Raw genomic sequence first — 26026 nt, 5'->3', positions numbered from 1 at the left:
GGGTCTTTGTCATACTGGAAGACCCATCCACGACCCATCTTCAGTGTTCTGGCTGAGGGAGGAAGGTTCTCATCCAAGATTTTACAATACATGGCCCCATCCATTGTCCCCTCAGTGCAGCAAAGTCAGCCTGTACCTTTAGGAGTAAAACAGCCCCAAAGCATCATGTTTCTACATCCGTGCTTGACTGTAGGGATGGTTTTCTTAGGGTCATAGTCAGCATTTTTGTCGAGTTCATGCCAAAGAGCTCAATTTTGGTCTCATCTGACCATATCACTTTCTCCGAATCCTTCTCTGAATCATTTAGATGTTCACTGGCATGACTGTACATGTGCCTTGACTTCTTGAGGAGGGGGACTAAATGTGTCCCCCAGACCAAGTGGACGGAAGGGAGGTGGAGTGGGAATCCTTCTAGCCCCATGCAGCACCTATCAGGTTCTTCACCCACCTCCCTCTCTGACACTCTCCTCTTTTGAGGCACACTGCATTCGTCTTTTCTCTCCCATTTCTCTAAGAATTGCTGTCATCTACCGGCCCCCTGGACCGGTATCAGCCTTTCTTGATGACTTCTCTGCCTGGCTACCCTACTTTCTCTCTTCTGAAATCCCCACAATTATTCTTGGGGACTTCAACATCCCTGTCAACACTAACACTACTATTACTTCTAAACTTCTTAATCTAACCTCATCGCTTGACCTGAAGCAATGGATACAGGCTCCTACCCACTCCAACGGCAACACCCTTGACCTTGCCTTCTCCTATCTGTGCACTCCGTGCAACCTTTCCAACAATCCACTCCCACTCTCTGATCACCACCTTATTAGTTTTGCTCTCTCCTTGTCTTCCACCTCTTCTCCCTCCAACCGCCTAACAGTTACACGCAGAAACCTTCGCCACCTCAACCCTTCTCTTCTCTACTCTGATACTGATCACCTCTATGAGAAAATCTCCCCCCTGTCCTGCCCCAACCTAGCTACTTTCATCTACAACAGCTCACTGTCTTCCTCCCTAGACAAGCTGGCCCCCCTCACTACACGCAGAATTAGGCCCCGACTGCTACAACCCTGGCAAACAGATGACACCAGAAGTCTCAGAAAACGTAGCCGCGCTCTTGAGCGCCTGTGGCATAAGACTAAGACCCAGGAAGACTTCACACAATATAAATCTGCCCTCCTAAAATACTACTCCTGCCTTCACACTGCCAAACAGACCTACTTTATCACACTCATTAACACCTTCTCATCCAGTCCACGTCAACTCTTCTCTACCTTCAACACTCTACTCTGTCCTCCACTGCCTCCACCCACCAACTCACTCACTGCCCAGGAGATTGCCAATCACTTCAAAACTAAGATTGATACAATTCATGAGGAGATCGCCAATGCGCAAAAACCTCCCCCATGCAACACCCCATGTCCACAGATACAATCATTACTTCCCTCATTCAACCCTGCTACTACTACTGAGGTTGCTAAACTTTTATCTAGCACTCATCTAACCACTTGCCCCCTGGATCCTGTTCCCTCGCAAATGCTACGCTCACCCTCTGACTCGATTCTACGCTCTCTAACTCACATTTTCAACCTCTCCCTCTCTTGTGGCATCTTCCCAAACTCTCTAAAACATGCGCTAGTCACCCCCATACTAAAAAAGCCCTCACTGGATCCCACCAATCTCAACAACTTACGTCCCATCTCCTTACTCTCCTTCTCCTCCAAACTTCTTGAAAGACTGGTCTACAACCGACTAAGCAACCATCTGACCATGAATAAACTTCTTGATCCCCTTCAGTCCGGTTTTCGCCCTCAACACTCCACGGAAACTGCTCTCCTTAAACTCTCAAATGACCTACTAATGGCTAAAGCCAATGGACACTATTCTGTACTACTTCTCCTGGATCTCTCTGCTGCCTTTGACACAGTGGACCACCCCCTCCTCCTCAAAAAACTCCACTCCTTTGGTCTCCGTGACTGTACTCTTCGCTGGTTCTCATCCTACCTATCCCACCGCTCCTTCAGTGTTACTTACAACTCTACTTCCTCCTCTCCTCTTCCTTTTTCCGTTGGGGTCCCCCAAGGTTCTGTTCTCGGACCTCTCCTTTTCTCAATCTACACCACCTCCTTGGGTCAGTTGATTGCCTCCCACGGCTTTAAATATCATCTCTACGCTGATGACACCCAAATCTATCTCTCCACCCCCCAGCTCTCTCCATCTGTCTCCTCACGCATTACCAACTTACTAGCAGACATATCAGCCTGGATGTCACATCACTTTCTCAAACTCAACCTATCCAAAACCGAGCTCATGATACTTCCTCCCTCAGGTGCCACTTCCCCTGATCTCCCTGTCAAGATCAACGGCTCAACTATCAACCCATCTCCCCACGCCAAGGTCCTAGGTGTAATCCTGGACTCTGAACTAACCTTTCGACCCCACATTCTATCACTATCCATAGCTTGCCGCCTCTGTCTTCGCAACATCTCCAAGATACGCCCCTTCCTAACCAATGACACCACAAAGCTTCTAATCCACTCCTTGGTCATCTCCCGCCTTGACTACTGCAACTCCCTCCTCATTGGTTTACCTCTAAATAGGCTATCCCCACTTCAGTCCATCATGAACGCTGCGGCCAGGCTCATCCACCACACAAACCGCTCAGCGTCTGCTACACCCCTCTGCCAATCCCTCCATTGGCTGCCACTCAGTCACCGAATTAAATTCAAGATACTAACTATAACCTACAAAGCCATCCACAACCTGGCCCCTAGCTACATCTCTAACCTAGTCACAAAATACCAACCTAATCGTTCTCTTTGCTCCTCCCAAGACCTCCTGCTCTCAAACTCCCTTGTCACCTCATCCCATGCTCGCCTTCAGGACTTCTCCAGAGCCTCCCCCATCCTCTGGAATGCTCTACCCCAATCCGTCCGATTTTCTCCTACTTTATCCACTTTCAGACGATCCCTGAAAACTCATCTCTTCAGAGAAGCCTATCTGGCCCCCACCTAACAACTGTACATTTATCTTCTCAATCAGCACATCACCCACAGTTATTACCTCTTGTATCTCTTGACCTTCCCTCTTAGATTGTAAGCTCTAAGGAGCAGGGCCCTCTGATTCCTACTGTATCAAATTGTATTGTATTTGTACTGTCTACCCTCAAGTTGTAAAGCGCTACGTAAACTGTTGGCGCTATATAAATACTGTATAATAATAATAATAATAATAATAATAATGTGCCTTGACTTCTTGAGGAGGGGGACTAATCGTGTTTGCAGGAAGAAAAATTCTGACTATGACCCTAAAAACACCATCCCTACAGTCCAGCATGGAGGTGGAAACATTATGCTTTGGGGCTGTTCCTCTGCTAGAGATACAGACCAACTTTGCAGCACTGAAGGGCCAGGTATTGTAAAATCTTGCATGAGAACCTTCTTCCCTCAGCTAGAACACTGAAGATGGGTCATGGATGGGTCTTTCAGGATGGCAATTACCCAAAATTACCACCAAGGCAACAAAAGAGTGGCTCAAGAAGAACCACATTAGGGTCATGGAGTGGCCTATTCAGTCTCCAGGCCTTAATCCTATAGAAAAAAGAGGGAGCTGAAACTTAAAGTTGCCAAGCGACAGCCAAGAAACCTTAAGGATTTAGAGAAGATCTGTAAAGAAGAGTGGATCAAAATCCCTCCTGAGATGTGTGCAAACCTGGTCACCAACTACAAGAAACGTCTTACCTCTTTGCTTGCCAACAAGGGTTTTTCCACCAAGTACTAAGTCATGTTTTGCTTGAGGATCAAATTCTTATTTTACTCACTGAACTGCAACTCAATTTATAACATTTGTATCATTTTTTTTTTCTGGATTTTGGTTGATATTCTGTCTCTCATTTAAAATCTACCTATGATAAAAATTGTAGACCCTTCATTTCTTTTTAAGTGGGCAAACTTACAAAATCTGCAGGGGATCAAATAATTATTTATCCCACTGCTCTCTAGCTGGCAGGGAAGATTTGCAAGTGGTGTACATTGGTAAAAAAGTAAAATTATAAAAAAAAATTGTGCATTATAAAACAAATTGTACAAATATTACAGTCTTCCTTTTCCTTCTCTTTTTTTTTTTTTAGACATACAAGAAATCGTCAAAATCCGATCCTAATAGAACAGCAGCCAGCTTAGATCTGAAAAATGGATATCACAAGGACTTAATGAACGCAAGCAATGGTTTTGTGCACAAGAAACACAATTAGTATACGAAGACTATGAAATAGAAGATAAAGCCCGTTTACATTTTTATTTAAACAGGCTGATAGGCTTCCTCTTAACTACTGACCAAATCCAATTTATGTTCAAAGATTTTTTTTCATAATCAATACCCCAAATTATTTTGATATGTAGGATACAATGGTAAAGCACCAGGTGCTTTATTTTCTCTAAATGTCATCATACCAATAATCAAGATGAAAAGTATTTCGAATTGTAGTCCAGAAAATGCCTTATAACAGCCCACTGACATTCTTTTACATGTTTTAACAATTTTTAATTTAATGTAGGCCTTTGTATGCACTAAAATTTAAATTCTGTGAAAAGAAAGACTTCTTGCTTATTACTTTAAGCTAACCAGTTAGATTATTTCTTTTAATGAACTGTACAGAAATTTTTTGAGTGAGTGCATTTTGTGTGTGTAAAATATATATATATATATATATATATATATATATATATATATATAAATATATATATACACACACACACAGATAAGTGGTTCCAATGCATTATTTGCAATAGTCTGGAGTTTGACACTCTTAAGCTGAATGTTTCTGAGCCTATAAAGCGCCGTCAATTACAATCGATGATGACCTTAAAAAGCAGGTCCAAATAATGTATTTTCTGTTACTTTGGTGGATATGTCCATGTTGAATCACCCACTGACTTCTTAACTCTTAGGAAATCTGATAACAAGCCTTGCCCCTGAATGCAACTAAGGGTATCACTACTATACCACAGGATTGTTATTATTTCATTGATGAAGATGTATGAAAAATAGTGATCCTAGCCAACTCTGTTCATTTTTATAATACCGGATTTATATAGCACCAACAGTTTGCACACATCGCTTTACATTATAAAGAGAGACAATAGAGCAACATTACAATTCAATACAAGAGGCTTAGGAGGGCCCTGCTCCTGGGAGCTTACAAACTAATAGGTATGGGCTAGTAAAACAAAATGTAATTACTGAGAGGGATGAACTGATGAGAGAAATTAAAGATTTGGTTATTAGCTGAAGGCAGGATAGGCTTCCCTAAAGAGATGAGTTTTCAGGGATTGCCTAAAAGTGGCCAGAGTAGGCGATAGTCAGACAGATTGGGCTATGGAGTTCCAGAGGATGGGAAAGGCTCTGGAGAAGTCCTGTAGATGAGCATGGGAGGGAAAGACAAGGGAATTAGAGAGCAGGAGGTCTTGGGAGGAGCAGAGAAGGTGATTTGGGTGATATTTGGAGGCAAGATTGGTGATGATGCTCAAGGCAGCACTGTAAAAGTTATTGCTAACGTTTTGAATTTTATTCATTGGGCAATGTGAAGACAGTGGGGATTGACAGAGAGAAGAGGCTGAACAGTTGGTAAGTTAGATGAGTCTGGCAGCAGCAATCATGATTGAAGAGGGGATAGATAGCCTGTAAATGGGTAGGCCTATGAGGAGAGAGGTACAAGAGAAAAGGCAAGAGAGAGCAAGGGAGTGAATAATTAGCTTAGAGGTTTCAACAGTTAAAAAAGGGTGTATTTTGGAGATGTTACAGAGGTGAAGTCTGCAAGAATTGGGCAGTGATTGGATTTGGGGTGGAAAAACAATAGCAACTGCTGGTGAAATAACCATGCAGAAAGAGTGGTGGAGGAATCCTTCAAGCTCGTTTTAGCAAGGAATGGATGAAGGCAGCAGGCAATTATGTACACCAGAAACAAAAATAGTTGTTGTGCATGGACATGTCATTAAGATTTCTGCTATGCAATGCATATAAAGTTGTTATTAAAAGCTGCTTACCCTTTATTGCTTACCACTTACTACTCATCTTCCTGAAATAGATCTCAGCATTTCCACATTGTAAATTAAGATGATTAATAATTATTAGTAACTTCTAATCCAATAACCTTATTCTAAAGATATAATTCTTGAGCGGCCCAATTATGCTCTAATGCAGCCTCTCAACCTTTTTACCCAAGAGGAGGCCTATTTTCAGGTCTCAAGGAAACCCTGCTAAAATCAGGGGTCAGTGGGAGAAATGCCCCTTACATTGGCAGCCAGAGCAAAAAACACTTAGCTTACAGTGGTAGTCAGAATAGAGAAAAAATTGAGGATAGCAGATACCCACAGTAACCTTCTATAGAGACACCAGAGTTAGGAAAAATAAATGATTTTATTGAAACAATGTTGCAAAAAAAAAAAAAACACTATGATAAAAACACCACACTACCACCAGTGCAAGAGATAAAAAGACAACTTTGTTAATATTGATAAATTGAGCTGCTAGCAGCACACCACAATAATGCTTGTCATTCATTCACACCGCCAGGACATGGGAGGAAACCCTTTAAAACTTCAATGGATGAAGACACTTTGAAACACAGATTGCACAATAGGAATTTCAAAGATGTAGTCACCGTTGAAAAGCAGTGTGCAGATTGCTGTTCAAAGGCCAGTTATTGAATAGTCCCCCCAAGGAAAGGAAGTACCTGTAATTCAAGGCAGGTGTCACAGAAGATTGGAGCCTGGATGGATGGATCACTGGTGCTGGATCAATGGTATGATTATGCTGTGAAAGGTTGGACGTGCACAAGGTCAGATGGTGCAGACAAAGTCCTCCCTAGAGGTATAGGGACACACCACAATCAGCTAAACCGGGAAATGCATGGGCAGATCAGGTGTCACTGGATACACTCAGGGAGGACAGGAGAAAGTTCATGGAGACAGTCACTCCCAAACCATGAAGGGTAGCATCTTTACTCACTGTCTGAGATATGACACCCTTGCCTCCACTGTGTCTTGTCAGTTCTGTATTAATGCAGGTATTCCAGCCACATAAGCAGTTTGCTGTTCCCCAGTTATTATGGATCCTTATCCACCGGCTATGGTATTAGCATGGGTGTCTGTAAGCAGCTCTCCGACCACAGTGATGATGTCCTGTTGACGCGTTTCACCTGCCAGTGAGCACCGGCTTCTTCGGAGCATGGAGGGGTTAGGAGCTGGTGTCTTAAATACCCAATCTCGTCCTGTTATGCTTGCATATAACCACCAGATGTCCTCAGCGCACACTCCTCAGATGAACACTCATCACATATACAGCGCATAGACAGAGTATGTCCTGAACCATAAAGATGCATTTAAATATATCTATAAGAAAAAACAGAAACTAAAACACAAGCTCAAAAACAGTAAATAAGAAAAAAAAATGAAAAGCAATCAAACAAATAAATAAAACGTCCCCCTTCAAATGTCATAGGGGCCCCCAGTATGTTTATCAAATCCTTACTAGTTACATTTCCAGGAATGCCGCTAAATTACATTCCATATTTAACCCATTTAGCATAAAAGTACTTCAATTGTGGGTGCTCACTCAGGTTGAACTGGCTGGACTGGTGTCTTTATTCAACCTTACTAACTATGTAAATATGTAAATGGAAAATCTACATTGGCAGCCAGTGTAAAAAAACACTTAGCTTACAGTGGTAGTCAGAATGCCCCATATCCTTACAGTTAAAGAGATCATCGGTGTCCTGCCACTGGCAAATGGCACTGGACCTGGAACTATCTGAGCTCAAGGAACCTCTAGGCAACCTTTGGAGGAAAGCTTAGGATTTAACTGAACCCTGGTTAAGAATGGCTGCTCTAATGTGTCAGAATACATGCAACCCTTATGGTAAATGATATAGATAGATAACACAAGTGTAGCTAGTTTTGTTGCTGGGTTATAAAGGTCCAACCACAAAGGGAAGATCTGTCTGTGTGTATCTGTTCATACTGATGTGCTCATTACCATCAGCTGGAATACAGAGACTGGAGTATTGAAAAGTGAAGAAAAGAAAAACGATGGTTACTTACCGATAATGGTATTTCTACGAACCTTCCAGGACGGCAACACATGAGAGATGATAGGCTCCTCCCTACAGGAAACACAATCAGTTCACAGCTGTTAAAAGGCCCCACCTTCCCCCTTATCCCTCAGTTGTTGTAAAGTAATTCTCCAACTGATTTACAAGGGGTCTTTAGACACTAATCACCTATTGTATACACTCTTTCCTCCACCCATAACAGGGCAGGAAGTAGGCCTGCCATCCTGGAAGGTTCGTAGAAATACTGTTATCGGTAAGTAACCATCGGTTTTCTCACCTCTCGGGTTTTCATAGGCTTTCTCACCTCACCTTCCAGGACAGCAACACATGAGAGCATAATCAGGTAATCCGCAGGCCTACCTTAGGGTGGGACCACTGCCTGTAGCACCTAGGTCTTGCTGCGATAGGACCTCCACTCGGCAGTGCTTCAGGAAGGTGTCTTGGCTGGACCAGGTGGCTGCGTTATGAATTTGCTCCCAGGAGGCTCCTGCTTTTTCGGCCCAGGAGGTTGCCAGGGCTCTAGTTGAGTGTGCTTTCAAATTTGCTGGTGCAGGGATACCTGAGTTTTCGTACGCTACAGAAATGGCTTGCCTTATCCACCTAGAGACTGAGGATTTTGAGGCCTGAAGTTCCTTCCTTGGTCTAGAGAAAAGGATTAGGAGGTGATTGGATCTCCTAAAATCCTTAACCCTTTCTATATAAGAGAGGAGGCATCTCCTTACGTCTAAGCAATGGAATATCTCTTTTCCCCCTCATTTTTAGGGTTGTCACAAAAGGATGGTAGGTTTATTACCTGCATCCTATGGAAGGCTGATGACACCTTGGGCAGATAGCAAGGATCGGGTCTGAGGGTGATCCTGTCTGGCAGGATCAACAAAAAAGTTTCTTTAATGGAGAGACCCTGTTGGTCTCCTACCCTTCTGTGGTACTTGCCAGCAGGAAGGATAATTTTTAATTTTTTTTTTAAGTTCTTAAGTTTAAAAAAAAAAAAAAAATTAAAAGGAACCTCTTCTATGGGTTCAAAGCGGTGTCTAGATAATGCCTCTAGAACCCTGGTTAGGTCCCAAGGCGGGAACCTATCTTTCATGACCAGGGTAGCCCTATCCATGGTCACCAAAAACCTTTTAACTAAGGGTTCCTTTGCTAACCTATAAAACAAGTGGAGGCACAACAATCTAAGGGGGACATGCAAGGAAAATAAAAAACAGTACTTTAGCTTGCACATGATTGGATGATAAAATCAGCAGAGCTTCCCCTCATTTCAGATCTTCCCCTCAGATCTACAATGATCTAAAGTGACTGCACTTCCAAGTGTACTTCCATGTGCACTTGCAGTGCACTTGTAGTGTAAAGTGGATTTGCCTTTAGTAAATCAACCCCCATGAGTCTTGAGTTTGTCTTCCGGAGCCGGCATAACCATCTTAACGGCGGACACCTCTCTGACCAGACTGTTTTGACAGAAGTACTACAAGGCCCAGGACTCAGGATCGCCACCGTGACATAACCATGTCTATACTTCTATGCCTATCACTTTCTGCTGAAATGTGAGTTTGACTAATTTATGTATATTAAAGCTTGTTAAAAACGTCTGCACCCAGAGGCGCCTCTCTCCTTGCTCCTTTGCTAACCTAGCATCAAGGAAAACAGAAAGTGCGGACACTTGTACCCGAAGAGTGTTCACTGCCACACCCTTCTCTACTCCATCCATAAGAAATTCTAGGATAATGGGGATTGAGGTGGAAACAACCTGTTTTTGTTTACACCAGGTACAAAATGTTTTCCATACTTTAAAGTATATCTTTCTGGTTACTGGCTTCCTGCTCAAGAGGAGTGTGTCTATCACCACATTTTTGGACTAATGCCTAGAATACCTTGGGGTTCAGCTCCCAGTCTCCCTGTCTGACAGGCTGGTGACTGAGGAAGTCTGCTTCCTGATTGTATGCCCCCTTTATGTAGACTGCTGCGAGAGTACCCTGTGCTCAGCCCAGTTCAAAATCTCCTTTTCCAAGTCCAGAAGGGCTTTGGATCTGGTTCCCCCTGGTGGTTTAGGTAGGCTACCGCCGTGGCGTTGTCTGAGCACATCTGGATTTCTTTGCCTAAGGCTCTGCCTTCGAAGGCCTTAAGAATTCGCCCACTGCTCTGAGCTCCCTGAGGTTGGAAGAGGATCTGGCTACCCTCTTGTCCCAGGTGCCCTGTGCCTTGGCTTTTTCTAGGTAGGCTCTCCAACCCCAGGCACTTGCATCCATGGTGAGCTTCAGTGGATCCCACTGACCCCATGGTCTGCCTTTTTCCAGATTGTCTCGGACTGACCACCACTCCAGATAAGATTTTACCTGAGGGGTTATGACTAAACTTTCATTTAGAGATTCGTTCCTTTTGTCCCAAGAGGAAAGGTGGAAAAGTTGGAGGTCTCTGGAATGCAGTTGAGCCCAAGCGACTGCTGGGATACTGGCTAACATGAGTCCCAGGATCCTGAAAATATCTCTCCTGGAACACACGGGGGCGTCTATCAGCCTCCTGACGGCTGCGACTAATTTCTCCACCTTCTCCCTTGGGAGGAAGAGCTTTTGGGCCCGTGAATCTACCCGATAGCCTAGGTAGGTTTGGACCTGAGCCGGTACCAGGGAAGATTTTTCCACACTCACCAGCCAGCCTAACTTCTGCAGGACTAAAATTGCCCTTTGGGTATCTGTCTCTACCTGAACGGCTGACAGACCAAAGATGAGCGGGTCGCCCAGGTAAGGTGATAATGCTATTCCCTGTAGATGCAGATAGGCCACTGCTTCGGCAAGGATCTTTGTGAAGATCCTTGGACTGGCTGCTAGCCCAAAAGTGAGGGCCCTGAATTGTCAATGGTTAATCCCTTCCTGGGTTACTACTGCAAATCTCAGGAATGCCTGGTGTTCCGAGTGGATTGGGACATGCAAATAGGCATCCCTGATATCCAGAGTGGTTTAAAAAGATGTCTGGAAAACCTCTTGTATTCCAGGAATCTGTTTAAGTTCCTGAGGTTTATGATCAAGTGTTACTTCCCTGATGGTTTGAGTACCACGAAAATATGGGAGTAAAAGCCTTGGTATCTCTGGCTTTTTATCCACCTAGAGACTGAGCCAGGTGGCTGCCTGAGAGAGAATCCAGAACTTCTTGAGACTTATTACCCTGTAGGAGTTGCTTATTAAGCCTACCTATCCAGAAGCCGCATTCCTGGCAACGCAGGTGGCTGCTAATGCTGGGGTCATAGCGGAAGAATTGGCCTCCCAGGTCTTTTTTAACAGGGATTCCAGTTTGTGATGCATAGCATCTCGGATGTTCCCTGTATCCTCAAAGGAGAGGTCAGACCTTTTTGTCACCTGGGAGAGAGCGTCGTCCAATTTTGGGACCTTTAGGAATTTTTCCGCTTCCTCCTCTTTGAAGGGGAATCTTCTCTTCCATGTTTTAGGTTTAACCAGGCTCTCAGGAGTCTGCAATTCCTGAAGCACTAAATCCTTCAGGGACTGGTGTATATGAAACACCCTTGACTGGTTTTTAACCAACTCCCTATACCTCTTATCCCGTGCCAAGGTTTCCTTAGTTGGTTCAGGGATCTCTTCAGTGGCATAAATCTTTTGAAGGAGTCCCTCCAAGTCCTCTAGACCAAAGAGATGTCTGTTTAGTTTGACGCTTTCCATGTCACTATCCAGGCCCATATCAGTCTTCTCCTCTAAGCTGGGCTCAGATTTCACCTGGGTTTCTGCTTCTTCTATCTCATCTTCTTCCCTAGCCTGAGCTGGGGAAGGCCCTGAGCATTTGGTAAAAAAGCATTTGGCCCTGGTCTGGAGAGAACGATCTCCTGAGAGGAGGGACCCTCTTTACGGGGAATCTCCTCTGCATCTGCCACATGGGGGGCAACTGCAGTGGTGCGAAAAGATTGTATAGTGACCAGCATCTCTGTCAGAAAATCTTTCATCAGACCTCAGGCCTCTTTCCCAGTCAGTTTGTTAATATAACAGTAACAAAATGGCTTGGTGTGAAATTTAGATAATCTTTCTCTGCAGTTACCGCACTTTTTACTGGCACTAGTGCTAGCGGATGTAGAAGGTGATTTGTCGGCGACCTCCTGAGATCCACCTGGGGAGTCTGCAAGAGAAGAGGAGATAAAGGAAACGTCACTCTTCCGGCCCTCTTCAGTGATGGCTGCAGGCCCCATTCCCCAGAGGTGAGAGCCTAGGGGTTTCCCAGGGACCACTTAAGACTGGTGTCACTCTGCATAATAGACAAAACAATCTTATCGGGCCCTGACTTGCTCTTACCTGCTGCCACCTGTGCTGTCTTGCCATCCTCGTTTTCCATAAGGTGAGTAACAGCAGACTTTCCGTTCTTTGCAGCTCGCTAGGTCCTGAGAGAAGACAGGGAAACTCCAGCCTCTGCAGCCACACGGGTCCTGCGTCTCCTCCAGGCTTTATTTCCCCTTCCTGGGTCACGCTGGGCGTGCTCGGCCCCCTTCCTGCTCCGACCGGAAGTCCTGGTTTCAGAGCGAGGCTTGGAGCGCACAAGTGTCCTCCCCCTGGTGTTTTACGTCCTCTGGGCTCTGGGAAAATGTCTCCCGCTGCACACAGGGGAGGATAGGAAGAGACCCGAGCTGCTAAACATCGTGAAATGGAGGGGGAACATTAGAAACACCCAAATCGCCTGCACCACACCCTGGGACGAGTTGCGAGAAGCTTGAAGCGGCAGGTTAGTACAGCTCTCACCGGCATTCCTGAACCTGGCTCACAGGGGTACCATCCGACTCTCTTTTTTAGTCTCCTGGTCAGAGAAAAATAATAAACCTTTTGTAGGAGAAACACAATCAATACTGAGGGACTAGGAGAAGGGTGGGGCCTTTTAACAGCTGCGAACTGATTGTGTTTCCTGTAGAGAGGAGCCCATCATCTCTCATGTGTTGCCGTCCTGGAAGGTGAGATGAGAAACAAGCTTTTTCCTAGAGTAAACTGATCTCAGCTGACATTTCTGCGTGACTAAATGACTACACAAATTAGCATGGTCACGATGAAGAAAATCTTTTATTTCTACCAATGTTTCCCCAAGGAGATATACCACAGTATCCACCACTTCCTAAATACAGGTTATAAATGTGTACGATCAGGTTCATGTGACATTCAGTTAATCAGCAGTTTATTTCAAGCAGTGTTTAGGGCCCACTCACAGTTAAGTATTACGTTGTGGTAATACATGCGTTAATGTGCATTGGTTCAGAGCAGCCCTTTTATTATGAATGGTCTGTAAGTGCATCAAGATGAATTAAAAAATTTGCTTTTTTTTATTTATAACAGTGCACCACAAGACACTGTATATAATTGTGGTGCATTGGGCTCCAATATACAATGTGTTGGGGTGTCATTCACAATGAAGTACAACACACCATACATAAAGCAGCTGCGCTGCTATGAATTGTGGCAATACATTTCCACAATGCAGAAGTACGAATAGGCATTAAAAAGCTGCCTATAAACTCTCCAGTGCCCTCCAGCTGTTTTTCAAATGTAGAAGTTGATTTTCATGTTACACGAGCAACTGCGATCGCTTGTTCATTTCAGTTCACAGCTGTACAAGCAAAGAGCAGCACAGGACAATGTCAAATATAATCAGACAAGGGCAGTTACTGGAGTGAGACTTTCTAGATTGGACCAATCAAAAAGACAGTTCCTTGTTGCTTTCGGCTGTTAATAAATGTAATCTAAATGAGTTCAGTGAAAACTTGCTGTTTCACCTTTTATATTATGTACCATTCATTTTAATCAAAGGAAGCAAATCTCATTCCCATGATCTAGATCAGAGATAACAAACAGGAGGGCTAATTATTGCATGTGTTTTCCCAACGCACGATAATGAGAATTATGGTCATTGGTGTGATGCCATTCATTCTTATGGCACCCCAACACACCTTCTCAATGCTCTTGAGTTGCAGCCCTTGAGCCCTTGAGTTACATGCACCTTTTTTGTGATTTGGTTCATTAGGCATTATACTCAAACTAATGGCTGTCCTAATGCGATACGTTAACATTCGACATAAGGGGCATGCACTAATAAGGGTCCCTAGACCCCTTGAGATAACACATGATAAAAGTGTGCACAGGGCATAAATTATTGCACATATACTGTGTGTGTATATAATATATATATATATATATATATATATATATATATATATATACACACACACACAGTTTTAATGGCATATTTAACCTCTTGGTCTTTTAAATAAATCTTAACCACTTCAGCCCCGGAAGGTTTTACCCCCTTCCTGACCAGAGCACTTTTTACAATTCGGCACTGCGTCGCTTTAACTGCTAATTGCGCGGTCATGCAATGCTGTACCCAAACGAAATTTGCGTCCATTTCTTCCCACAAATAGAGCTTTCTTTTGATGGTATTTGATCACCTCTGCCGTTTTTATTTTTTGCGCTATACACGGAAAAAGACCGAAAATTTTGAAAAAAAATGATATTTTCTACTTTTTGTTCTAAAAAAAATCCAATAAACTCAATTTTAGTCATACATTTAGGCCAAAATGTATTCGGCCACATGTCTTTGGTAAACAAAAATGTCAATAAGTGTATATTTATTGGTTTGCGCAAAAGTTATAGCGCCTACAAACTAGGGTACATTTTCTGGAATTTACACAGCCTTTAATTTATGACTGCCTATGTCGTTTCTTGAGGTGCTAAAATGGCAGGGCAGTACAAAACCCCCACAAATGACCCCATTTTGGAAAGTAGACACCCCAAGGAAATTGCTGAGAGGCATGTTGAGCCCATTGAATATTCATTTTTTTTGTCCCAAGTGATTGAATAATGACAAAAAAAAAAAAAATTACAAAAAGTTGTCACTAAATGATATATTGCTCACACAGGCCATGGGCATATGTGGAATTGCACCCCAAAATACATTAAGCTGCTTCTCCTGAGTATGGGGATACCACATGTGTGGGACTTTTTGGGAGCCTAGCCGCATACGGGGCCCCGAAAACTAATCACTGCCTTCAGGATTTCTAAGGGCGTACATTTTTGATTTTACTCCTCACTACCTATCACAGTTTTGAAGGCCATAAAATGCCCAGATGGCATAAAACCCCCCCAAATGACCCCATTTTGGAAAGTAGACACCCCAAGCTATTTGCTTTGAGGCATGTTGAGTCCATGGAATGTTTTATATTTTGACACAAGTTGCGGGAAAGTGACAAATTTTTTTTTTTTTTTTTTGCACAAAGTTGTCACTAAATGATATATTGCTCACACAGGCCATGGGCATATGTGGAATTGCACCCCAAAATACATTTAGCTACTTCTCCTGAGTACGGGGATACCACATGTGTGGGACTTTTTGGGAGCCTAGCCGCGTACGGGGCCCCGAAAACCAATCACCGCCTTCAGGATTTCTAAGGGTGTAAATTTTTGATTTCACTCTTCACTGCCTATCACAGTTTCGGAGGCCATGGAATGCCCAGGTGGCACAAACCCCCCCCAAATGACCCCATTTTGGAAAGTAGACACCCCAAGCTATTTGCTGAGAGGCATGGTGAGTATTTTGCAGCTCTCATTTGTTTTTGAAAATAAAGAAAGACGAGAAAAAACATTTTTTTTTTCTTTTTTCAAATTTCAAAACTTTGTGACAAAAAGTGAGGTCTGAAAAATACTCACTATACCTCTCATCAAATAGCTTGGGGTGTCTACTTTCCAAAATTGGGTCATTTGGGGGGGTTTTTTGCGACCTGGGCATTCCATGGCCTCCGAAACTGTGATAGGCAGTGAAGAGTGAAATCAAAAATTTACGGCCTTAGAAAGCCTGAAGGCGGTGCTTGGTTTTCGGGGTCCCGTACGCGGCTAGGCTCCCAAAAAGTCTCACACATGTGATATCCCCGTACTCAGGAGAAGCAACAGAATGTATTTTGGGGTGTAATTTCACATATTCCCATGGCATGTTTGAGCAATATATCATTTAGTGACAACTTTGCGCAAAAAAAAATAAAAAAAATAAAAAATTGTCTCTTTCCCGCAACTTGTGTCACAATATAAAATATTCCATGGACTCGACATGCTTCTCAGCAAATAGCTTGGGGTGTCTACTTTCCAAAATGGGGTCATTTGGGGGGGGTTTGAACTGTCCTGGCATTTTATGCACAACATTTAGAAGCTTATGTCACACATCACCCACTCTTCTAACCACTTGAAGACAAAGCCCTTTCTGACACTTTTTGATTACATAAAAAAATATTTTTTTTTTGCAAGAAAATTACTTTGAACCCCCAAACATTATATATTTTTTTAAAGCAAATGCCCTACAGATTAAAATGGTGGGTGTTTCATTTTTTTTTTCACACAGTATTTGCGCAGCGATTTTTCAAACGCATTTTTTGGGGAAAAAACACACTTTTTAAAATTTTAATGCACTAAAACACACTATATTGCCCAAATGTTTGATGAAATAAAAAAGATGATCTTAGGCCGAGTACATGGATACCAAACATGACATGCTTTAAAATTGCGCCCAAACGTGCAGTGGCGACAAACTAAATACATTTTTAGAAGCCTTTAAAAGTCTTTACAGGTTACCACTTTAGATTTACAGAGGAGGTCTACTGCTAAAATTACTGCCCTCGATCTGATGTTCGCGGTGATACCTCACATGCATGGTGCAACTGCTGTTTACATTTGACGCCAGACCGACGCTTGCGTTTGCCTTAGCGCGAGAGCAGGGGGGACAGGGGTGCTTTTTTTTTTTTTTTTTTCTTTATTATTATTATTATTTTTTTTTATCTTATTTTAAAACTGTTCCTTTCATTTTTTTTTTTTAAAAATCATTTTTATTGTTATCTCAGGGAATGTAAATATCCCCTATCATAGCAATAGGTAGTGACAGGTACTCTTTTTTGAAAAAATTGGGGTCTATTAGACCCTAGATTTCTCCTCTGCCCTCAAAGCATCTGACCACACCAAGATCGGTGTGATAAAATTCTTTCCCAATTTCCCAATGGCACTGTTTACATCCGGCGAAATCTAAGTCATAAAATGCTCGTAGCTTCCGGTTTCTTAGGCCATAGAGATGATTGGAGCCACTCTGGTCTCTGATCAGCTCTATGGTCAGCTGACTGAATCACCGGCTGCATTCTTAGGTTCCCTGTTGAGACAGGAGAGCCAGAGAAAAACACGGAAGATGTTGGGGGGGGGGGGGCATTCCCTCCCACTGCTTGTAAAAGCAGTCTAGAGGCTGATTAGCCGCTAGGATTGCTTTTACATGAAAGCTGACCGCTGGCTGAAAAGAATGATACCAAGATGATACCTAAACCTGCAGGCATCATTCTGGTATAACCATTCAAAGTCGTGAATGGCGTACCTGAAGACAAAAAAATGGTTAACAATAAAGCACAGTAAACGGTAAAGTATAAAAAATTGCAGACCTGAAAAGCAAACATGATAAAACATAATAACAATAAAACATTGCAGAATAGAATACAGTAAAAAAGAGCAGAACAAGAGAGAGAGAATAGAGAGAGAGAGAACAATAAAACGACAACTATTATTTTTTATTTTATATTTTTGTGTTTTTTTTTTTTTTTTACACTTTTTTTTGTAACTAACTTTTATAACTGTAACCGGTTCCAGGTTCGGGTCTCTCAAAATGCGATGGCATCTTGGGAGACCCTGTGAAAGTGTGCCTAGTCTGTGCAATGCTGTACCCTACGCTAATACTCAACTAGTGAATGGTAGCGTTCAAAACATTCACCAATGCAAAGACCAGGATTGTCAGGACAGGAGAGACAATAATAGCGGGTGTCACGCCTATATCCGCGCTTGCTGCAGACACGACATCTTTTTTGGGGGGGTTCGTTGGGTAGGGGTACTCGGGAGGACATAAAGAAAATGCCTCTCATGCAGCCGACTGCATTTGGTTGGGGATTTGAATGGGGGAAGTACGGGCGCTGCAGAAGTGGTGGGTTCCCAATTAGGATTGGCGAATGCAGCAGGAAGGGCATTATGGGCACGACGGGCCTGTGTTTGTCTTCTTGGTGGCAGCGGGACACTACTTGTGCTTGCCACCTCACCAGCTTGAACTGCACTTATGGGACTCGCCACGTCACTGTTACTGCAGTGCTGGTTTGACTACGACCGGGGTGTACTAGGCCGCTGGTGCTTGCCAGTTCACCAAAACGCTACAAAAAAAACTGTTAGCGATCGCAGGGATCAGGCCTGACTCTGCGAACGCTGCAGTTATGCGTTTAGTGTTTTGTAAGTGACAGTGATCGATCGATACTGCACTTGGGTGGGCTGGGCCGGGCGGAGGGGCAAAACGCAGGTGCTAGCAGGTATCTGGGCTGATCCCGCTAACACTGCGTTTGTGGGAACCCTAAACTGCTGGGGACGCTAGTATAGATCTGATCAGATCAGATATTGATCCGATCAGATACTATACCACTAAGGGAGGTGTACGGTGCGTGCGTGGGTGTTAGCGGTACTGGCGCTAACCTGACGCTGCCTGGGGCTGGTGCTTGCCAGTTCACCAAAACGCTACCAAAAAAAACCGTTAGCGATCGCAGGGATCAGGCCTGACTCTGCGAACGCTGCAGTTATGCGTTTAGTGTTTTGTAAGTGACAGTGATCGATTGATACTGCACTTGGGTGGGCTGGGCCGGGCGGAGGGGAAAAACGCAGGTGCTAGCGGGTATCTGGGCTGATCCCGCTAACACTGCGTTTTTGGGAACCCTAAACTGCTGGGGACGCTAGTATAGATCTGATCGGATCAGATATTGATCCGTACAGATACTATACCACTAAGGGAGGCGTATGCTGCGTGCGTGGGTGTTAGCGGTACTGGCGCTAATCTGACGCTGCCTGGGGCGACGCATATCACCGCCGGGCGATCAGGGGGCTAAACCTTTATTCGGTAATAAACGGCGGGTGCCCTGACACTATAAAAAATAAACGAACTAACCAGCGTCACCCGTAACGGTTATACGGTGAAAGGGTTAACTAGGGGGCAATCAAGGGGTTAAAACATTTATTAGATAGTATATGGGGGTCCCTGACGCTATAAAACGCTGACGGCGAACCTAAATATTTACCTCCCTAACTAGCGTCACCAGCGACACTAATACAGCGATCAGAAAAATGATCGCTTAGTGACACTGGTGACAGGGGGTGATCAAGGGGTTAAAACTTTATTAGGGGGGGTTAGGGGGGTACCCTAGACCTAAAGGGGGCTACCACTCACTGCCCTAACACTGTAACTGTCACAAACTGACACCAATCAGTAATCAGAAAAAAAAAAATACTGCTTGGTGTCAGTTTGTGACAGGGGGGGATCGGGGGGCGATCGGGGGGGGGGGGGTCGGGGGTGTTTTATGTGCCTGGCATGTTCTACTGTGTGTGTTTGTGTTTTGTGCACTTACATGTCTTCTCTCCTCGGCGCTGGAACGGAAACTGCCAAGCCGAGGAGAGATGACATCGCATCCTCTGCCTGTGTGAAACTACACACAGGCAGGAGAGGATTCCGATTGGCTGGGAGCGATCGCGAGGGGGGGGGGCCACGATCGGATGGTCTCCCCCTCGCCTTCCAATGCTCCCAGTGAAATGACGACTGCCGCTGGCACCGGGGGGGGGTCCGATCGGACCCCCCGCCCGCGGGAGGCAGATCACGTACAGGTACGTGATTCTGCCTGCCCGTGCCATTCTGCCGACGTATATCTGCGTTAGGCGGTCGGCAAGTGGTTAAAGTGATTCCTAAGGCAAAAGATTTTTGATCTTAATGCATTCTCTGCATTAGGGTAAAAACCCTTCCAAAACCAGTTCACCAAACACTTACCCGAGTCCTTTCACGATCCAGCACAGTGCTTGGCTGCAGCAGGGCTTCTCACAGGACACACAGGCATCAATGAGCACCATTGGCTTCTGCTGCCCTCAGTCAAATCCTGTGAGGAGGGAAGTGTGTATGTCTATGAACACACACAGCTGGTTTGGGAGCGCGCCTGCACAAGTGTGCCAAAGCACAGGGCTTGCTATGGGGGTACACAGAGAAGCGGAGGAGCAGACAGCACCGGGGGGGGGGCAAAAGAGGGGATAAGCCATACCATTGCACAGAGCAGGAAAGTATAAACCTCTTTTTTAATTTTAATTTAAAAATATACGCCTTTAGAATCACTTTAATGCTGGGGGGGGGGGGCAGGCTGTCCCATCGGTTTCAGATCATAAGCAGCAACCATAAGCTCTTTCTCAACACAAAACAGCTGAGCCCCATGGACACAGAGTTGTTTTCAAAATAATAGCAGTCCAACATCACTAACCATATCAATCACTGTTTTTGGTATAAATTATATTTCTACATGGTAAATTATTTACAGTAGGTGTAGTAGAGTAATAGAAAACCAACAGACCCAACAGTCATGACATGCATGCTGCTGATTCTGTATAATTGAATCATTAATTGAAAGGGGCGTGTTCAAAATAATAGCAGTGTGGAGTTCAATTAGTGAGGTCATTCAGTCTGTGAAAAATCAGGTGTCAAACAGGTGGCCCTTGTTTAACCCCTTCCCGCCGACCGTACGCATATGTGCGTACTCGGCTTTCCGGGGTTATACCGGGATGATGCCCGCAGCTGCAGGCATCATCCCGGTACCGTTGTTTCGAGCGGGCGATCGGCTACCCGTATATAACAATCGATGCGGCTAAAAGCCGCTCGGCTGTTATACCAGAGGAGCGGGAGGGGACATCCCCCCCTCTCGCCGCTCTTACTGGGCCGCCCATGCGATCGGGAGGCCCGGTGTCCAATAGGCTGCCTCTGGCGGCTGTGGGCGGGCTGGAACGAAGCTGTGGGCGGCTTCGTTCCAGCCTTCTCAATGTAACCGCCGAAGCGACGTCATGACGTCGCTTCCCGTTTACTCGGCTGCCAATGGCGCCGAATTTAAAAAAATACACAGTATTCAGAATCGCCGTTTTCGGCGATCTGAATACTTTGAAGTGCAGAGGAGGGATCGGGGGTCTTTTAGACCCCCGATCCCTCCATAAAGAGTACCAGTCATCATCTATTACTGTCACAAGGGATGTTTACATTCCTTGTGACAGCAATAAAAGTAAAAAAAAAAACATTTTTTTTAAAACACAATTTATAAGTCTAAAAATAAATAAAATAAAAAAAAAATTTTTTTTAAAGCGCCCCCGTCCCCGCTGAGCTTGCACAGCGAAGAAAACGCATACGGAAGTCACGCCCGCATATGTAAACGGTGTTCAAATCACACATGTGAGGTATCACCGCGATCGTCAGAGCGAGAGTAATAATTCTAGCCCTAGACCTCCTCTGTAACTCTAACCTGGTAACCGTAAAAGCGTCGCCTATGGAAATTCATAGCTACCATAGTTTGTCGCCATTCCATGAGTGCGTGCAATTATAAAGTGTGACATGTTTGGTATCTATTTACTCGGCGTAACATCATCTTTCACATTATACAAAAAAATTGGGGTAACTTTACTGTTTGGATTTTTTAAAATTCATGGAAGTGTCCCTTTTCCAAAAATTTGCGTTTAAAACAACGCTGCACAAAACCGTGTGATATAAAATATTGCAAAAATCTCCATTTTATTCTCTAGATTCTCTGCTAAAAAAATATATATAATGTTTGGGGATTCTAAGTAATTTTCTAGCAAAAAATATGGATTTTAACTTGTAAACACCAAATTTCAAAAATAGGTTTAGTCATGAAAGGGTTAAGGATGAAGGCAGCAAATGTTGTACATGCTGAATATAGTGCATTTCTCTCTGAAAACAAAGAAAAACGGGTTGTTCAAGACATTGTTCAGAAGAACAGCGTACTTTGATTAAAAAGTTGATTGGAGAGGGGAGAACATACTGTATATAGAAGTGCAGAGACTGATAGGCTGCTCAGCTAAAATGATCTAAAATGCTTTAAAATGGCAACCAAAGGCAGAAAGATGTGGAAGAAAACAGAAAGCTATCATTTAAATAAATCGAAGAATAGCCAAAACAGCAAAGACTCAGCCAATGATTAGCTCCAGGGTGATCAAAGAAGGTGTAAAGTTACCTGTGAGAAGTCACAATTAGTAGACACCTTCAGTGGGAACGGAAAGTATTTAGACCCCCTTAAATTTTTCACTGTTATACTGCAGCCATTTGCTAAAATCATTTAAAGTGGATGAAAACTCGAAAAAAAAAAAAAATGTCATAATGTAGAGTATAAGATTTCCTATCATTTGAGCCCAGTCTTGCCACAAAGAGTTAATCCATCTCTGAGCAATCCTCTTTTATTGTTCAGTGAGATAAATCTTGACAAACAGAGAAAAACTTTGTCAAATACTCCCCCTTGCTGTGAGTATCTCCTGCACTAGCCTAAGACACATGCATTGTTTTTTAATTCCTACCCCCACTCCTTTCTTCTGCTGCTCTGCCAGGATTGGATGTTCCACACCTCAGCATAATTGGGCATGCTGAAGTCATGTGGTTACTTTCCTGTCTTTTCACTGGATGTTAGAGATCATAGCAGAAGTTCAGTGTAAGAAATACACAGGAGAAAATGCATATTGAGTGTAGAGGTGGGCGGGGAGTCTACTGACATCACGACTCCACCCACCGAGCTCCAGACAACAGACCCACCCACAGAATCTGCAGTTTTTTGGGTCTCATAACAGACAGAGGGGAGACATTTGACAGGTAAAGATACATGCAGGAGGCATGTATATCCTTATAGATAACCCCTATGGCAGTAGTTTAGAAAGCATGACATTGGGTTTACGTCCACTTTAAAGTGGAGTTCCACCCACTTTTACAACTCTTCAGCATCCCTCACTAAACTGTGCACTGTAAACGAATTGGATTTTTAAAATTTTTTTACTCAGCACCTACTGTATATCTGTTGTATTCATTTTTCACTTCCTCCTCCCTGGCCGTGGCCCATCCCATCACATGAGATCCAGGAAGAAATACAGTCTGGCTTCAGATGCCCACACTTAAGATGGCCACGGAATGCTGCAAGTTTATAAAATAACAAACTACTGCTATAAACTAACAAAACAGACCTTAGTTTACAGACTAACTTTACTAGAATACATTAAGCTTGTGTATTATGGGGTATTTTTATTTAAAAAGTATAATTTCGGCCTGAACACCACTTTACATTGTTGCCAACATTGTACAAAAATTTTTAGGGACACTTTTTTGGCTGTAGGTGGAGTCTTATTATAATTAGGGGGCGGGGCATGTGTTTGTAGGTGTGGCATGGGGACAAGTAAAAATGCGGCGCGAGGAGGGCGCTGCGGCAAAATGGGCGTGGTTTACGCAAAATAGTGGGCGTCTTAAATGGGCGTGGCTCAAAGGGTGTGTGGTTAGAGTCTGAGATGAATAAGGATGGAGAGGGAAAGGGGGGAGAGGGATGGAGGGACAGCAGCCCCAGATCCTACACAACAATAGAAATATGTGTATTCTAGAAAGTTTAACAATCAGCAGATAAAGATACTCCCAACACCTGGTGTTAGCACTTCAATCATCCCGACACCATGGTTGTTATGGTGTCAGGATGATTGAAGTGCATTATTTCTATTATTACATTGTAATGTAAAATGAAATCATTCAACTCACCATAATGCCGAATCAGTGGGATCCCTGAGCGTGTCACCTGCCACCAGCCGTCCGTCCTTGCATCAGGTACCCCCAAGCAGAGACCGCCCTTGCATCAGGTGTCCCAGCAGAGTCCGTCCTTACATCAGGTGCCCCCAGAGGAGCCCCTCTTACATCAGATGTCCCCAGCGGAGCCCCCCCTTACATCAGGTGACCCCAGCGGAGCCTCCCTTACATCAGATGTCCCCAGCGGAGCCCCCCTTACATCAGATGTCCCCAGCGGAGCCCCCCTAACATCAGGTGTCCCCAGCGAAGCCCCCCCTTACATCGGGTGTCCCCAGCGGAGCCCCCCTTACATCAGGTGTCCCCAGGGAAGCACCCCTTACATCAGGTGTCACCAGCAGAGCCCCTCCTTACATCAGGTGTCCCCAGCGGAGCCCCTCCTTACATCAGGAGTCCCCAGCGGAGCCCCTCCTTACATCAGGTGTCCCCAGCGGAGCCCCCCTTACATAAGGTTTCCCAGTAAGTCTCCGCCGGCCGCATGGTTATAGAACCCCCGCCCCTTTCCATAACAGGTTGGAGCGAAGCGGGTCGGGGGTAGGCGGGGGGGCAGAGGGTGGGCGGCAACACAGGAGCTCCATCTAGCTGCGCAGCCGTGTTCCTGATCTTCTCAAAAATGGCGGCCGGCGGAGATGGTCGCGGACCTCTATCGATGGCGGCAGGAAATCGTTAAAAAATTGATTTCTCGGGACATTTCCCGGGAAACAATAAAATCGGGAAAATAGTTTAAATCCCGGAAATGTCCTGGGAAATTCGGGACAGTTGGTAAGTATGACTTTAAGTTCATTTTTTTTCCTGATTAATGTACACACAGCACCCCATATTGACAGAAAAACACAGAATTGTTGACATTTTTGCAGATTTATTAAAAAAGAAAAACTGAAATATCCCATGGTCCTAAGTATTCAGACCCTTTGCTCAGTATTTAGTAGAAGCACCCTTTTGATCTAATACAGCCATGAGCCTTTTTGGGAAAGATGGATGCAACAAGTTTTTCACACCTGGATTTGGGGATCCTTTGCCATTCCTCCTTGCAGATCCTCTCCAGTTCTGTCAGGTTGGATGGCAAACGTTGGTGGACAGCCATTTTTAGGTCTCTCCAGAGATGCTCAATTGGGTTTAAGTCAGGGCTCTGGCTGGGCCATTCAAGAACAGTCACGGAGTTGTTGTGAAGCCACTCCTTTGTTATTTTAGCTGTGTGCTTAGGGTCATTGTCTTGTTGGAAGACAATGAGGTCCTGAGCAATGACAATGAGGTCCTGAGCACTCTGGAGAAGGTTTTCATCCAGGATAGCCCTGTACTTGGCCGCATTCATCTTTCCTTCGATTGCAACCAGTCGTCCTGTCCCTGCAGCTGAAAAACACCCCCACAGCATGATGCTGCCACCACCATGCTTCACTATTGAGACTGTATTGGACAGGTGATGAGCAGTGCCTGGTTTACTCCACACATACTGCTTAGAATTAAGGCCAAAAAGTTCTATCTTGGTCTCATCAGACCAAAGAATCTTATTTTTCACCATCTTGGAGTCCTTCAGGTGTTTTTTTAGCAAACTCCATGCGGGCTTTCATGTGTCTTGCACTGAGGAGAGGCTTCCGTCGGGCCACTCTGCCATAAAGCCCCAACTGGTGGAGGGCTGCAGTGATGGTTGACATTACAACTTTCTTCCATCTCCCGACTGCATCTCTGGAGCTCAGCCACAGTGATCTTTGGGTTGTTCTTTACCTCTCTCACCAAGGCTCTTCTCCCCCGATAGCTCAGTTTGGCTGGACGGCCAGCTCTAGGAAGGGTTCTGGTTGTCCCAAACGTCTTCCATTTAAGGATTATGGAGTCCACTGTGCTCCTAGGAACCTTAAGTGCAGCAGAATTTTTTTTGTAACCTTGGCCAGATCTGTGCCTTGCCACAATTCTGTCTCTGAGCTCTTCAGGCAGTTCCTTTGACCTCATGATTCTCATTTGCTCTGACATGCACTGTGAGCTGTAAGGTCTTATATAGACAAGTGTGTGGCTTTCCTAATCAAGTCCAATCAGTATAATCAAACACAGCTGGACTCAAATGAAGGTGTAGAACCATCTCAAGGATGATCAGAAGAAATGGAAAACACCAGAGTTAAATATATGAGTGTCACAGCAAAGGGTCTGAATACTTAGGACCATGTGATATTTCAGTTTTTCTTTTTTAATAAATCTGCAAAAATGTCAACAATTCTGTATTTTTCTGTCAATATGGGGTGCTGTGTGTACATTAATCAGGAAAAAAAAAAA

General features: G+C 44.3%; 1 protein-coding gene across 2 annotated transcripts in view; it reads left to right on the top strand.

Moving 5' to 3' along the window:
- ELOVL2 (ELOVL fatty acid elongase 2) overlaps nucleotides 1-5496 on the top strand; it is a 184967-nt gene extending 179471 nt beyond the window's left edge. For both annotated transcript variants that reach the window (XM_073631054.1, XM_073631055.1), the window contains one exon: nucleotides 4124-5496. In XM_073631054.1, coding sequence (XP_073487155.1) covers nucleotides 4124-4246 — 123 coding nt within the window. In that variant the 3' untranslated portion in view covers nucleotides 4247-5496. The remainder of the gene's footprint in view (nucleotides 1-4123) is intronic.
- Nucleotides 5497-26026: the final 20530 nt, after the last annotated feature.

This window comes from Aquarana catesbeiana, linkage group LG05, assembly GCF_042186555.1.
Source record: "Aquarana catesbeiana isolate 2022-GZ linkage group LG05, ASM4218655v1, whole genome shotgun sequence".
NCBI classification, from domain to species: Eukaryota; Metazoa; Chordata; class Amphibia; order Anura; family Ranidae; genus Aquarana; species Aquarana catesbeiana.
Note: the sequence above shows the minus strand (reverse complement) of the source record. Positions and strands in the feature narration are given on the sequence as shown.